General features: G+C 49.5%; 1 protein-coding gene across 1 annotated transcript; it reads left to right on the top strand.

Moving 5' to 3' along the window:
* Nucleotides 1-778: 778 nt before the first annotated feature.
* On the top strand, nt 779-11937 carry PPP2R4 (protein phosphatase 2A activator, regulatory subunit 4; the record flags this gene model as incomplete). Its single annotated transcript, XM_010288364.1, has 7 exons — nt 779-876; nt 2219-2305; nt 7403-7528; nt 8279-8396; nt 9907-10006; nt 11191-11315; nt 11824-11937. Coding segments are annotated over exons 1-7 (730 nt in total), but the record flags the coding sequence as incomplete, so codon positions are not given.
* Nucleotides 11938-12268: the final 331 nt, after the last annotated feature.

Below are 12268 nucleotides of genomic sequence, written 5' to 3'. Positions count from 1 at the left end.
TCTAAGCTCCTGGAGCATTTCAGGCTCTGCGGTGTCCCATTTGCAGGACTGCTGGCTGAGAGCAGAGCTCTGGAGAGTGTGGGGCAGGGGTCACCCTTACAGCAGGGTTGGGCCCTTGGTTTGGGTGCCAGGGAAAAGAGCCCCTCTAATGTGTTAACAACTTGCATTTGCATTAAATATTACATCCTGGGCTCTAAGGGAGCTTTAAAATTAAATGATCTTCATAGCTTCCACCTGGAAGAGGCTGTGTCCTGGCATCCTCCAGGCCTCTGCGCTCTGCCTGGACTGGGGGCTGTGGCTCTGGACTGCCATCTATTGAATTGCTCAAGCTTTCTCTTTGCAGGAGTTGTCCTTTTTAGAGGAATGTAGTTCAGACTTAACACCCTAAAAACAAGGCACAGTTAAGTTTGTTAGGAGAGTTCACTGCTTCAGCGCAACCTGAGACTTGTCTTCACTAGACAGAAATAATTGTAGCTGGATGTTGTCTTTGTTATCTCCTGCACCAGCCTCTCTGTCTGGATAGGAAATGCATCTTTAGTGGTGAAAACAAACATAATGCCATTTTCTGAAGCCTTGCAGTGTCCTTAGGAGTTTATTAGCCGGGGATCAAGAGGATATTGTTCGGTGAGGAGGACTTGGTGAGATAATGGCGCAAGCTGGAATGGATTTGTTTGATTTCTGTCTCATGAGAAATGAATGTTGATTTCTAAGAAAGGAAGGTAGAGGGCTTCTTCTTCTCCACTGCCTCTATTTTATCTCTTTTTTTCTTACCCAGGCACCTCTGAGGAGGTGGCTCCTCCCCTCCAGCAGAGCTTCATGATCCCCAAAAAGGAAATAAACATGGTTTCCGACATGGCCAAGTGGAAGCGCTCTCAGGTATGGCTCTGGGGTCAGGGAAAACTGGTAAAGTGCTTATTATGCTTCAATGTCAGCCAGGTCTGGTTTGGGAACAGCCACAAGGTAAAGCAGGTTTGGGCAAGTAGTGGGAAATTAATTGATTTCTGTTTTAAAGCAGAAGAGTCACTGCCTGTTTGTAGGAAAATGACTTGGCAGTGAGGTGTGGAGTCTGGCAGCCAAATGCTTTAACAAAGGAGTGAGCCAGGGAGAGCCCAGAGGTTGAGGGAGACCAGAGATGTTTAAAAATTGTTACTGCTCCCTCCCAACAAGCTAGATGAGAAGCTGGTAACTATTTCATCCTACCTAGCCTGTACATTGTATCAAAACCGGATTTACCCACCGCTGTCTGAACTCTGCTTGAACACAGTCCTGCTGCCTGGCCCTCTAATAGCATCAGGCTGGGTTGATTCCTGGGGCCTTCCCACCCTGCTCTACTGGAAAGGGCTCTAGAACCAAGGCCTTCGAATTCCTGGATAATTTTTGTTTACAGTATGTATGGAGCTGGTGGAACAGGCAGGTTCTTCCCTCTCTGCCTTTGAGGGATTGGTGTGTTAGCCCAGACTTGTCCCACCTCATAGGAGCAAGTTCTTGCTTGATGACCGATCTGTGATTTCTTAAGAGAAGCTTAAGTTACAGCCAGGTCTCAAGCAAACCTCTGAGTGCAGCTTCCTTTGTTAAGTCTCCTGGGTTTAAGGACTTGCTCCTGGTAGGATTTCTGTGCAAGAAGGGCCCAAGTAGGGACAGGTGGCAGCATGCTGGTCTGGCATTTTTAAAGACTTAGAGCTGTGGAGCTTCATTAGATATGATGCTTCAAAACCAGCAAATTTAAAGAGAAGAGTGGTGAGGAGCCTGGGCTGTCTCCCACTTCTCCATCATGCATGAGCATGGGAGAAGAGTAGAAGGAGGAAAGTGGAGATAATGGCACAGGTCTGGGAGAAACAGTGCAAAGCAGGATGTCTAGTCACACCTCTAGCTGAGACTGCAGAGCTGAGGAGTTTGAATTTGACCTGATAGGAGGCAGGGAGCTCAGGGAAGTATGAGTTTTGGGGGCAGTATGAGCTTTTTTAGGATTCTCATCTCTGTAATTTTTTCAGTGATGCAGAGTTCTTAGTGTAATTGCCATCTGCCTCTGAGGCCTGCCAGAAATAGCAGTAACCTGTCAGCAAGCCCTGCACCCTGGGTGTCTCTAAGAAAGCAGCACTGAATGTTGGGAAAGTGGGAAAGGTTCCTTTGGTGTGCAGGAGTGCTCCCATGCCGCATTGCTTGTTCAAACAGACTGTGGGTATTCACTAATGCCCTGGTCTCTTGGGTGTGTTTACAGGCATACGCAGATTACATGGGCTTCATCCTCACTCTGAATGAAGGTGTCAGGGGCAAGAAGCTGACCTGCGAATACAAAGTTTCAGAGGTAGGAGAAGAGTTTGGATCCTCTTGTTTCTCCTTTTCTGCCTTTTATTCTTTTTTTTTTGGTTCTGTAGTGAATGTTTCCTAGGTGAGGAATGAGTTGGCAGCTTATCTGGGAGCCCGGGATAATAAATGCAGTTGGATTATGCTTGGGGATGCAAATGTCAGCCTGCAATCCTCCTCCCAGAATGCAGAGACTCTATGTGTGCTTGCTGGATGGGAAATTGAGCAAGTTACAAGTGGACAGAAGCTGGTGGTGAAAAGAAGGATGTGGATGTTTTGACCCTGTTTTCACAGTTTGGCTTCAAGCAGTGGTGTTTTGAAGATCTGGTATTCCTTCCTGGTTGCAGACAGAAGGCTGAGATGTCTGTACAATTCCTGCTCTCCCACTGCCTGTCTGTGGGACCTTGGGCAGGTCACTTGTCCCTGTCCCTGGGCTTCCTTGTTGCTCAGACTATGTTGGAAACAGCACTGATCTCCTTGGCCCACACTGTAGCTGAGCTGTGCAAGGTCTGGTTTGACAGCGTGCAAACTCAAGGCATGTCATTGACTGGATCTGCCTTGCCAAGTGTGTGCTGAGGGCTACGGGCGCTGCAGAGCACACAGGAGAGCTGGGCTGGGGTCACAGATTTAGCTGTGGGGCAGGATCACCCCTTCCAAGGCGTTAAGCAGAAAGGACCTATCTTTCCCCTTGCATTAACGTGACTGTCACCTGGCTCTGCTGCCATGGTCACTTTTAATGGCTGTTCACCTTATCAGGGCATGGTGACATCATTTAGAGCCAGAGGGAAAGGGCAGGCATCCTCACTGGTGTTACTGCAATGAGGAGATTCTTGGGTACATTTTTACTGTTCAAACTTATCATGGCTGTGCAAGAAAGCTGGGAATAGTCTAAAAAGATCTAGGCAGAATGGGAAGCATACTGGGCTCTGTGTTTATAGCTTCATTCTGGTGTGGGAAGGCAGCCTAGGATGATCTTTAACCTAGTCATTTATATTTGAAGCAGGCATGTTAAGTCCAGCCTTGGCTTCTAGGAGACAGTGTGTGAATGAGAAACTTGCTTGTAGTCCGTGGGGGGGATCAGGGATAATGAGTCCCTCCCTAACAGGCTTTGTGTCCACCTTTTGTTCCTTCAATTCAGTAGAAACTGCTGTCAAATGCTGCTCTTGCTTTCTGCTGTTTGCATTTCACCTTTGAGTTTTGTCTTTGTCCTGATCTCGCTCATTCCCAACCATTCACAGAGCAGTTCTAGGGAAACAAAGCATTAAAAATGAGCAAAACAAAGGGTGGGGAAAAAAAAAAACCAAAACCCCTCTTCCACCAATCCCTTTGAGCTGTCAGCTATCTAGGAAAAGTGGTATCTGGGCTGTGTCCATGCAGCAGATCCCTCTTGGAGTGAATGTTTTCCATTCATAGTCCCAGTCCAGGTGACAAACAAGGGACACAGATCCTAACTGCTTGGGAAGTGGCAGGGAACATGGCTCATTCCCCTAGCACTGAGGAGAGCAGAAGCCTGTGACTTGAGGCACAGGTGGAGCATCCCCAGGGTTGCCGTGTTGATGAGGTTGCCTGTTCACGGAGGTTCATTTGTAGATCAAACTGCTTATCTGTGCTTTTAGAGGCTCAGCCCCTTGTGGCCTCTGCTTGCATCTCTGCTCTGCTTTCTTCTCGTTTGCTGTACCTGCTGCTGATGTGCTTTTGTGCCATCCCATCTTCCTCCCTGATCAAATGCTGGGGATGCCCTCCTTTGGCAAATGACCTGGAATCCTTTCTGCTGAATGTGTATCCTCTCTGCAACTTACTGGTATTGCTCTTCCATGGGAAAAAAAAAAAAGAAAGTATGGTCTGCCCTGCTTTGAAATAGACAGCTTAATGGTTTCCAGAGTAGCGGGTGTCGATACCAAACTGTCTGCTGGAGTGAGAGCTGGATCCTTTGGGGGCTGAGCCCCTTCTGAGACTTGCTGAGCTTGCTCTGCTCTTACTGAAAAATTGCATGGAGCTGTCTGGGTTTTTGCTGGAGGCATCTGACAAGTAGTGATAGCTGAGCTGTTGTTTAGGACTCTGGCGTAGACACTATGTCTGGCACAAGGTTGTATGACTGATAGGCTGTGACCCACCTTCTCCTCCTGGAGGGAGTGCTTTTCACGTGGGCATCCATGCAGCGACTGCTGGGGCTGCAGCCTGGAGCAGTTTTTCAAAGCTGTGACTTCGATCAGAGGAGCAGTGCAGCAAGGAGGAAGTTAATTTTGGCCATGGAGGAGCAGACCTTCCCTTCAAGCAGCCCACTGCACTGGGGGAAACTGGCTGGCCTTGTGGCTTGCTCTGGTTCCAGGAGGGAAGTGGGGGAAGCAGCAAATGCCCCAATTTTAGCAGCTTCCCCCATCCAGCAGGGCCTGAGGAGCCCATGGGGCTGTCCCTGCGGGCAGCTTTGGCTGCTGTGATGCCTTCTCAGCACCTCTGTCTGCCTGGCTCCTGCTCTTGAGAGAAGCTGTCAGGTCTCTGCTCTGCAGGAGGCTCTGTGGTTTGCCTTTGGGACTGGTGGCAGACTTGGGGTCAAGGGGATGCAAAATCAGCACAATGAGAAGAGCAAGGAGAGCCGGGGTGGGGGAGGCTGCCCTTGCTTTGATCACTGGAAAGGTAAAGCAAAAATAGAGCTTACAAACCCAGTCAGGCAAAACAAGGCTGCAGTGGTGATGATGGTTGTGTTCCTGTAAGCTCTGCTCTTCCCCGCTGGGGTCAGCCCTGGATGCACAAGTTTCCTCTGCTGGACAATGGGAAGCTGCTTCTTTTAGTAACCCCCTTTTCAAAGGGCCTTGAGCCCAAAACGAGCCACATCTCTTTAATTATTTATTGGCACGGCTGAGCCAGCAGCTGGGTCCTGCTCTCCCGTGTTCAGTGGGGCTGGGCTTTTTAATCCCTTTAAAGCAAGCGAGTGGGGAAGGGGAGGTTCGACGCTCACGCTCCCCAAGGCCTGCGGGCAGATCTGGGGAGGGGGAAGGAGCCGGTCCTTGCCAGCCCTTTATCCTGGCAGCACTGAGTGCTCTCTGAGAGGGGTTTGAAATACGGTGGCTGCTCATAATGAGCTGCTGGTGCCGGCGGATAAATCACCAGCACGATTTAATTATTTAATGCAACCCAGTGCTGGGGATGCTGTTGCTTAATTGGAGGGGAATGCAATAGCCAGGAAGCAGTAGAGCTGAGTCCAAACCTGGCCCGATGCAATGAGGAGATGATGGGTTTCTGCAGCATTTTGGGCAGCAGGGAGCTGAGGCAGAGCAGGTCGAGCTGCCTCGGTCTGCATGAATCTGGGGCACTGGTCTGTCAGTGGTTCCAGCATGCAGCTTCACCAGGGCACCCAGTGCTTCTGGCCTCCCGTGTCCCTTGGTACTTGGGTCTTTTGTGTTCCTAGCATGCTCAGGTCTTGTCCTCTATCCCAGCCTCTAGCCTGGCTCAGTGGCCAAGTGCCAAGGCCCTGTGAGGTGCATGGATCCCTCCTCTGCCTGGTCCCACTTTCCACTGGCTGATCCCACCATGTCCTCAGGAGGGCACCTCGTGCCCTGCTGTCTGTGGGAGGCTGTGTCTGCCATGAGACCTTTCCTTCTGGGAGTGGAGGGCATGGGGAGCGATCCACAGCTGGTTCGGCAGCAGCACGGCTCTGCCATGCCTGTCTCTCCACCTGCCTCCTTCGAGCGGCACTTCAAGGGCTTGAAACTTGCTGGGCTCGGCTGTTTCCTCGTCCTCCCAGCAGGCAGCGTGAAGAATTGAACCACAGCCCAGGAGACCAGCCGGCTTCACACGGCCGATGCCTCCAGCAAAGTCAAACCAGCCGCTGCTTCTGCTGTCCTCTTTGTCCCCTTGAAGGAGGAATCCCCTCTTGAGACAGAGGAGCCTACATTGCCCGGGGCCTGGCCAGCTGCTGTTGTGGCTGACGGCTCTCCGGCTGCTCGGAGTCAGGCAAGGAGAATCTCAGAGCTTCTCGCAGACTTGACCGGTTGTCAGCAGAGCCTCTTAAAACTGTTTGGAGCCGCTTAAAGTGCTGCCTGTGGTGTTGCCTCTTGGTGCATGGGCTGTAGCCATTCTTCAGCTGTATGAGCAAGGCATGGAGGAGGCTGCGTGCCTTGGCCAGCCCTGGTCCTAACAGTATAGCTTGAGACATCATGCTGTATCCCCTGTTGCACCTCTCTTTTCCTTCATGGCCACAGCAGTGCTTCCTCCAGTCACTCTTCTACATCCTACACACATTCCTCACTTTCTCATTCCAGCACAGGGCATAAGAAAGATGCTTCTATCATCTTGATGTTGCACTTGTCTTCCCATCAGCTTCGTGTTTGCATTGAGACATTTCTCTGAGAGCCGAGAGCTTCTTATCTGATGAGACCACTGCTGGGCAAACCAGGCTGCCCCTTCCCCTGGGTAGACTGTGTTTTGCTGTGTGCACTGGGTATCCCTGGGTTGGAGCCGCTGTAGCAGTCTGGCTGGTATGAGTTTGAAGCAAGAGGAGTCATGCTGAGAAGGTTGACTTGTGATGAGGCCCTGCTGTGCTGGGTGCTGTACAAACGCTTGCACCATCGCTGCTAATCCTGGCTCCTAAGAGACACTTCAGGACAAAGATTAGAGGATTTGAGAAGGACCTCTGAATCACATCCTCAGCCACTGGTGAGGATATACGCCAAGTGCTGTGCTGTATCCCGTGGGGGACATAGGACACTCAAGATGCAGAGCCTGAGTTTTGTGTTGGGGATCCCTGAATTGTGTGGCATTTCCCTGCTTCTCAGTCCTGTATGGCCTACAGCTAGGAGCTTGCTGTAGCTCTTCTCGCAGAGGTTTTAGAGCATAGTGCTGTTACAGCTCATGAAAGACTCTGTGGGTGACTGGAGAGCCTCCCTCAGGCCAGATTTTGTACTGGACTGGTCTTCTGAGGGGAAGGGCAGTTTTCCCGGCCCTTCTACATTTTGGAGAGGATTGGCACATCCCGTTTCTGCTTGCCACCCTTAGGAAGGATGGTGTGGGCTTTAACTACTCCAATCCAGGACAGAGATGTTGGAGCCTGAGGGACTGTTCTGTTTTATGTCACCGTGACCGCTCATCTTTATCTCTGTAGCCCATTGAAAAGCTGGTGGCTCTTCTGAACACCCTTGACAGATGGATTGATGAAACCCCGCCAGTGGATCAACCTTCTCGCTTTGGGAACAAAGCTTTCAGGACCTGGTACGCCAAACTAGACCAGGTGAGCATGTCTTTCACATGTAGTATTACATGCAGCTCCTACAGAAGGGCAGCGTGCCCAGCGGTGGTAGCAGAATGGCTCCATCATTGTGTGGCAGCCAAGCAGCCTACAGAGGAATTGCTCAAATAAGCTGTGAAGGATCCACCTCTTGATATGCATTACTTGCCCCTGATCTGGTGCTGTCTTCTCCTCTTATGAGAGCACATGGTCCATGTAAATGCTCTTGGCTGGGTCTCCAAGTCTTGGACGGTCCATGGGGGCTCTCCAAGCCCAAGGAACCTTTGCTTTGTAACTGCCCACTGTACTAGCTGGTGGATCAGAGGAAGGTTGTGAAACTGCTCAGCTTCCATCAACTCGGAGTATTTGCCCTGCACTGAGCTCTGGAGGTGGCACAGGCACAGCAGCAGTGAACTTGCAGGTGGTCTGCTGCTCTGTTAATGCTTTTTGTCCTGGAGATGACTCAGTGGGTAACTGGGTTGATGTACTTGTATGGTGAAGCTTTTTTTTCCCTGCAGGATGTGTATGGCCTGGTTAAGTGTCAGGATGAGCTCTCCCTGAATTAGTCCATCTCTGGAGATGACTTCTTCAACAGGAGAATTTGCTCCTCTGTCATGCTGGCTCTGGCCAGTGCACCATTGGAGTGCACCATTGCAGCTCCTGCTCTGCAACAGTGTCTGAGCAGAAGGTGACTCGTTCCTGGGGACTGTGACAGATCTACATTCACTCAAGGGAGTCTTGTGTGTCTTTCAGGAAGCAGAAAAGTTGGTGGCAGCAGTGATTCCCAAGCATTTGGCTGATGCTGCACCAGAAGTGGCCGTGTACTTGAAGGAATCCGTGGGGAACTCCACCCGCATTGACTATGGCACAGGTACCTGGGCATGCATCCTGGCCAAGGCTGGACTCCCTTGGGTAGTGACCCTTTGGAGCCTGGTGATGCATTTATTTAAATATGTTACTGCCACTATTTTTAGTGCCAGCTTGAAACAAGCACCCTCCTTCTAGGGCTTCCTCACCCCTATTTCCAGTGTGGGCTATGACTGAGAGACCTGGGCTGGGAGCAGGGCTGTGCTAGAGCTATGACACCCTTTTCACCTCGTATCCAAGGAAATGTGAACCAAGCTGTGCAAGCTGTTCTGGGATAAGCTGTAGGAGCTGGTTTACTGCATACTGCTGATTTGCAATAGGCCTTTTAGAGGGATAAAATATAACTGCTTGAATTGGAACTAAAATGGGAACCAAATTCATGTTCAGTGGAGGTGTCTTGAGGTCTGCTCCCCTCATGTAGAAGTGACATCACTACTTACAGAGTGACTTTGAAATCTGAAGATAGAAGCATTTTGCACTCAAGGAGATACTGAAGTGCAGATTGAAGTAACCACACAGGCTTTAGTTAGACCTAAATCCAGAATCGTCTACATGCTCTGCTCCTCTGAAGGACAGGCATGTCCTCACCAAAACGCAGGAGAGCAGGACGCTGTGGGTGCAAGGAAACATGACTTTGGACCTGGGTAGGGAGAGGAAGAGGAGGATGTTGGTAAAAGGATGAAGAGCTGGAGGCTGTGCGAGGCTTGCCAGGAGAGCTGCGGCTCGCCGGCACCAGGGGGAGATATTGTCTTTGGAAAAGGACCTGCTGGCTGGGGTTTTGTCAACTTGGGGAGGGAAATTCAGCCTTTCCTCCCCTCCTGTGTGTCCCAAACCAGAGGCCCATGCCCTAGCTCACAGCGCCTAGACCGTAGGTGAACTTTGCTCCTACGCTGGGAGCTGCACTTCTCTGTAGCGTGGAGCTGCTGATGTTGTGTTCTCCCTTCTTCTGTGGTCCCTTCCACTAAAAGACATTTCTGGGTTTGCTGGTTGTTTCTTTTCCTTGCTGTTAACTGGAGGACCAAGCTGCAGAGGCTCAGCCTAAGATCCCAATACCTTCTGGGATGGACTGTTCCCAGCAGTGTCATGGGATCTGCACCCTTCTGACACAGAGATATTTTTTGAAGCAGGAGGAAATCTGTTTACTTGCAGGTCTGAGGTTCCCTGAGCAGATGACTCTACTGTGCTCCATTTGCCCTGGTGTGCCAAGCTCCTGGGAAAGGCCCTGCCTTGCTCCCAGCATGTGCAGTGTTGGAGCTGTTTCTCCTCAAGAACTTCTTCTTTTCTCAAAGTTAATAATCACCTTATGAATGTTCTAGAAGGTGTACTCTGGGTAGGTGCTGCATGAGGATGAAATACTGTCAGCTCATGGCATTAGTAGGGACAATAGGGTAGGGGCTCTTGAGATGGGACTGTGACTGCTCTGATTTCTGAAGAGCCATTGTGGTGCCCACAGAAGGGTTGTCCTGGGGTCCAGAGACACCAGTGTCATGTGTCTTCATGTCTTTTAACTCTAGGGCACGAAGCTGCATTTGCAGCCTTTCTCTGCTGCCTCTGCAAAATCGGTGTGCTCAGAGTGGATGACCAGATGGCCATCGTCTTTAAAGTATTTAACAGGTGAGGTAATGGAAGGACAAGGGCTGGAAGCATTGGGCTGTGTGGGGGCAGGTCCCTGACAGTGTCCCCTTCCAGCTGTCTGAGATGTGTGAGATGTTACTGCCTGTTCTGTACACCAGACTCCTCCTGTAGTCTGGGCTGGTTGTGCCCCCTTTCTTCCACTCAGCCGCACCCATTTGGGAGTAAGAAATTGTAAGAGCAGCTTCCTCCTGGGGCGCAAGCTGGGCAAATCAAGGGCCTTCTACAAAGACATGTACATAACTAGAATATGTAGTTATGTATAGTGAGTGCTGAAGGACTTGCTGGACTAGGGAAAAAGGGCAGAATGGGAAAACTGAAGACAAATTTAGACAAAATTAGGAGGCAGATGTACTTCTTAATGGACTGTACTGTGACCCACTATCTCCAAAAGAGGTGATAGCACTGTTAAAGGCTGAGTGTCTTTCTGGAAAGTTACTTTAGTTGAGCACAAGTTATTGAGCTCTGCAGGATATGTGAGTGAAGCTCTGTGCTTTGTGATAGACAGGAATATCTGATCTGATCTGAACATCTCTTCAGGCATTTAAAAAACCCAAATCACCTATGAAACTGGCAGGCACTGCTCCTCTAGATGTGTTTCCAGCCCAGGAGGTAGAGTTGGCAGTGACGAAACTGGTGGGATGGGTGTTTGGAGTCCAGAGATCTAATCCCAGCTGTATCACTGTTTGGTGGCATGGAAACAATTTCCTTCAATAGTACTCCCAGCTTTAATTTTCCACCTGAAAAGTAGAAGTAGTGGTTGCCATAAGGTGGAAAGCTTTCTGAGCTCTTTTGGAAGGTGTTGAAGGAGAATGAAATGTCAATGTTTTCAAATAACAGTGGGGAAAGATCTGCGCCATTATAAGACAATGCAGATAAGATAAACCCCTGTCCCTTGATTTCTTAGTGAATTTGGTGTAAAACAAAACACAAAACCCAACAATTTTTAAAAGGTGCCAGTATTTGCTACTATATATACCATCAGGCTGCTTTCTGTGGCAAAGGAGCTGAATATGTATTCTATGTACTGTTGCTGTTACGTAGGGGTCCTGCTTGCAAGTGATAAAGTTGTGTTCTTCTCCAGACTGGTTGTTCTTGTCCTCATGTACATCAATGAAAACAGAAGAAGGCCTTGTCTTAATCCTTCCTTCTTTCTTTGGTCCCAGGTACCTAGAAGTGATGCGAAAACTTCAGAAGACCTACAGGATGGAACCTGCTGGCAGCCAGGGCGTGTGGGGCTTGGATGACTTCCAATTTCTACCTTTCATATGGGGCAGTTCCCAGCTGATAGGTACTAATAAAAATCTTCTCGTGTCCCAGCCTGCCCCCTGCCCTGTCTGTCTAGGTTGCAAAGATGATGGGGCTTGGGACTGACTTTTAAATTCAATTATGTCAAATTTGTGTATAATACAGCAGAAGAGTTTGCTTGGGACTTGGATTTTGGGTTTTTTTCAGAGCTTTCCAGATAAAGCTAGTTGCTTAGATTGGGAGATGGAAGGCTTCCTTGTACAGCACATCTGTCTTTATTGCGATAATGACAAGCTTTTTAAGAGGAGAGTCTTGTTTTCAGCGCTAGAAAACACATTTTCTGCCCTGGGGAGTTTACCAGGTGCTCTCACTGCTGAGGCACTGGAGTGGGAGATGAGATGGAAGGGAGCAGCTCTGTGCTGACTTCTGAAGAATTTTGATGGGAGTATCGTGTTTCTTCTGGAAGAGGGGCAGGACAAGACCTGATTGAACTTGGTCTCAGAAGGGGTGTGCCGTACAGGTTACTTCCTATCGTCTCTTACTCTTTTTAGACCATCCAAATCTGGATCCTCGACACTTTGTTGATGAGAAGGTGGTAAATGAAAACCACAAGGACTTCATGTTCCTGGAGTGCATCCTCTTCATTACAGAGGTGAGGACTGAAGGTTCGTCCCATAGGGAAGCTCTCTTGACATTTGATAGCTGGCTCTGGCTGTGGTTTTCTCTTCCTCTTGCTTGTTTGTTTGCTGTCATAGAACTGTGTGGATGAACCATTGTTGCATGTCTGAGATGCTCTCCTTGAATGAGCTGAGATGGGGATGTTGAGAGGAGAGTATAATTAAGTTAGATAGGCTGTGGATTACAGTTGAAGGGAGCTATAACAAGAGCAAGCAAATAACTTTGGATCATTACTTGGATCAGTCAGTGAGAACTTGGATGGAGAAGACTGGTGCCTGCAAGTATGATAGGAAGATGAAGTAGGAGCTGCAGAATGCC

The sequence above is a fragment of the Phaethon lepturus genome, unplaced genomic scaffold (assembly GCF_000687285.1).
Source record: "Phaethon lepturus isolate BGI_N335 unplaced genomic scaffold, ASM68728v1 scaffold46735, whole genome shotgun sequence".
In the NCBI taxonomy this organism is placed as follows: Eukaryota; Metazoa; Chordata; class Aves; order Phaethontiformes; family Phaethontidae; genus Phaethon; species Phaethon lepturus.
This window is presented reverse-complemented; position numbering and strand designations above follow the sequence as displayed.